The sequence below is a fragment of the Austrofundulus limnaeus genome, unplaced genomic scaffold, assembly GCF_001266775.1.
Source record: "Austrofundulus limnaeus strain Quisiro unplaced genomic scaffold, Austrofundulus_limnaeus-1.0 Scaffold280, whole genome shotgun sequence".
NCBI lineage: Eukaryota > Metazoa > Chordata > Actinopteri > Cyprinodontiformes > Rivulidae > Austrofundulus > Austrofundulus limnaeus.
In genome coordinates this window covers 71242-74816 of record NW_013952682.1, presented here as the reverse complement: position 1 = coordinate 74816, position 3575 = coordinate 71242, and the positions used below count along the sequence as shown (strand labels likewise).

The 3575-nt window shown below is 46.7% G+C and overlaps 1 protein-coding gene across 2 annotated transcripts in view; it reads left to right on the top strand.

Annotated features, from left to right (window-relative positions):
- plekhh2 (pleckstrin homology domain containing, family H (with MyTH4 domain) member 2) overlaps positions 1–3412 on the top strand; it is a gene marked incomplete at its 3' end in the record, with an annotated part of 20319 nt that extends 16907 nt beyond the window's left edge. Inside the window, 8 exon segments of one of the 2 annotated variants that reach the window (XM_014021151.1) lie at positions 1053–1230; positions 1314–1469; positions 1546–1643; positions 1764–1905; positions 2122–2243; positions 2587–2716; positions 3100–3186; positions 3275–3412. In XM_014021151.1, the coding sequence (XP_013876605.1) occupies positions 1053–1230; positions 1314–1469; positions 1546–1643; positions 1764–1905; positions 2122–2243; positions 2587–2716; positions 3100–3186; positions 3275–3412 (1051 nt within the window). 2 annotated transcript variants of the gene reach the window in all.
- Positions 3413–3575: the final 163 nt, after the last annotated feature.

Below are 3575 nucleotides of genomic sequence, written 5' to 3'. Positions count from 1 at the left end.
CTGCACTCTACTGCACTCTACAGTCACTACAGTCACTCTACAGTCACTCTACAGTCACTACAGTTTCTCTACTGCACTCTACTGCACTCTACAGTCACTACAGTCACTCTACAGTCACTCTACTGCACTCTACAGTCACTCTACTGCACTCTACAGTCACTCTACAGTCACTCTACTGCACTCTACTGTCACTCTACTGCACTCTACAGTCACTCTACAGCACTCTACAGTCACTCTACAGTCACTCTACTGCACTCTACAGTCACTCTACTGCACTCTACAGTCACTCTACAGTCACTCTACAGTCACTCTACAGTCACTCTACAGTCACTCTACTGCACTCTACAGTCACTCTACTGCACTCTACAGTCACTCTACAGTCACTCTACAGCACTCTACTGTCACTCTACAGTCACTCTACATTCACTCTCTTACATCTCTAGAAAGCTAACAAACAAATCATCTATGGAGACTAATCAGTGCTAATTACATTTATACACTGATCGGACACACACCATTGGGGGTCCAGGTCTGGGTCATAGGGTCCATGCTACAGTATGTACGCTCATGATAGGGTGATTGTGTTGGTTGTGTTGATGATTGGGTTGGTTGTGTTGGTTGTGTTGATGATTGGGTTGGTTGTGTTGATTGTGTTGATGATTGGGTTGGTTGTGTTGATGATTGGGTTGGTTGTGTTGGTTGTGTTGATGATTGGATTGGTTGTGTTGATTGTGTTGATGATTGGGTTGGTTGTGTTAGTTGTGTTGATGATTGTGTTGGTTGTGTTGATGATTGGGTTGGTTATGTTGGTTGTGTTGATGATTGGGTTGGTTGTGTTGATGATTGGGTTGGTTGTGTTGATGATTGTGTTGGTTGTGTTGATGATTGGGTTGGTTGTGTTGGTTGTGTTGATGATTGGGTTGGTTGTGTTGATGACTGGGTTGGTTGTGTTGGTCTTCCAGAAGCTAACGTTGTTCCTTCAGCTGCTAACGTCTCTGACTTGAATCAGGTCTCAGGTCCTCTGCTCATAACGACCCCCCTGTCTCTCATAGGACAGAGGTGGGAAAGTACTCCATCTACTGCCAGCGCTCTCTGGAGCGGACCCAACAGAAGGGTGAGAGGCAGGCCAGACCGTCCCGCATGGAGATCCTGTCCATCCTGCTGAGGAACCCGTACCACCACTCCCTGCCCTTCAGTGTCCCTGTCCACTTCCTCAACAACACGTATCATGTAAGGACAACTGGAGCATTTCTGTCCCTCTTCATGTCACATGTCTCACATGTTGGTCCTCTGCATGGGCTTCCTGTCTGCAGGTGTTGAGCTTTGATGCTTCAACAACTGTGGATGAGTTCCAGCGTCGGCTGGACCAGGACACCGGCATGAGGACAACTGGACTGTCTGGTTTCAGCCTGTTCAGTGATGACCCCACTGGACAAGACCTGGAGCATTGTCTCCCAGGAGACATCAAGGTGGACCTTTAATGACCATGCTTTGTTGTGTTGTACTTCCTGTTGCTCAGCTGTCCTCTGTCTTCTGTGGCTGCAGATTTGTGACATCATCTCCAAGTGGGAGCAGGCCTCCAAGGAGCAGCAGTCCAACAAGTCTGAGAGCACCAAGATCATCCGCCTGACCTACAAGAACAGGTAGAACCGGGTCTCAAAGCTACAGAACCGAACGGGCTGAAATGAAGAGACATTGTGTGTTGCAGTTTGAGTGTTGAGTGTGTAACAGCAGGTGTGTACCTGCTTCCTGCTCCTCTGCAGGTTGTATTTCTGTCAGCAGGTGAGAGGAGAGACAGAGAGGGAGCGCCTACTGCTGGTTTATCAGACCAACGAGGCCATCGTAGCCGGCTTCTTTCCTGTCAACAAGGAGCTGGCTCTGGAGATGGCCTCGCTGCTGGCCCAGGTCAGGAACACTCAACTCTGTTAGCAAAATATCTCACAATCCACTGGAACTGAGAAAGAAACCTTTAAAACTAAGACACCAATGTTTGAACATGAAGTTTATTGTTGTTTCTTCTGTTCAAAGTGAAACCAGAAGAACCATCTAAACACTATAAAACACTGATTTATTTACAGCTACAGGTAAACAGGTAAACAACACTCTGTTGCTTGTCTGCAGGTGGAGTTTGGAGACTTTGACCGTCCCTTTTGTGTCTCTGGATCATCTCAAACCCTGAAACAGGTGTTGGACAGATTCTACCCCAGTCATTACCGCAGGATGGCACCTGACGAGCAGCAGCGGTGTGTTTCTGCCACATCCATCATCAGACTGTTGGTTTTTATCACTGACTGGTCTGATCGGTGGTGATGTTTCACTTCACAACCTGTGGATCACACATTTAAATATGAAGCATGAGTTTAAAGCTCGATATAACAGGAAGTAATGAAGACTTGTCAGGGCTTTACTAGATGCAGTTCTGACTTTAAGCCAGCAGATGTCACTCTTCTAACTGAGTTCCAGCATCACTACTGATCAGACCAGCAGACTGTTTTTAACTCTGTCTCCAGAAAGAAAAGGTTCAGATGAATCAGAAACAGAGATAACAGTGTGTTTAAATGTGTGATGTTGTGTTTCCCTCCTCAGACATCTGCTGCAGTCTCTCTCTGTTCGCTGGTCCTCCCTCAAAGGTCGGAGCTCATCTGAGTGTGTCAGGATCTACCTGACTGTTGCCAGGAAGTGGCCCTTCTTTGGTGCTAAACTGTTTCAGGCAGAGGTGAGTTCAGGTGTCTCAACAGCACACCTTTATACTCTGCTAAAGTCCGAGTCAGCAGGTGGAGCTTCTTCCTGTTAGCATGGCTGCAGGACTGTGAGAGGAAACACCTTGAGAGGCAGCGAGAAACAAATACCAGTTATAGACCGTCCATGTGTAGCGAAGCACAGTCCATGAAGTCTGCCAGGGAACTGGTCCAATCCAGGACTTGATTAGCCCAAGATGTTTCCTCAAGCAGGACCTCATGTCACCTGGTCTTATTAGAAAGGAAGCACTGAAGACCTGTCAATCATTGATGACATAGACCTGTGTGTCAGGTGACATCATGGTGGAGGTGTCGGGTACTGATGGTACTATGGTTGTTCTGACACTGTTCCTGTTTTCAGTCCATCAGTGCGTCTCCAGAAGCAGGTCTGAGTGTTCGGCTGGCGGTCCATGAAGACGGGATCAGTGTTCTGGAGCACGGCTCCACAGTAAGATGTTCTGCTGGTTCCTTTCTTCTGCAGTCTGTCAGTTCCTCGTGTGTTCTTCATGTTTCCTCGGCTCTGTCTGTGCCAGAAGCTGCTGATGACCTTCTCCTACAAGAACCTGGTGACCTTTGGATGCTCTGGAGAGAACTTTATGATGGTTCTGCGTCACAACTTGGACCCCAAAAACAAACAAACAAGCAAACATCTGTTCATGGTGGATGCTTCCAAAGTGAGTAGCAACAGGTTGGACCTGAGCTGCTTTGGTTTTCTTTGGTTTTCTTTGGTTTTGTTTAGTTTTCTTTGGTTTTCTTTTGTTTTGTTTTTTTTTCTTCAGTTTTCTTTTGTTTTCTTTGGTTTTCTTTAGTTTTCTTTAGTTTTTCTTTGGTTTTCTT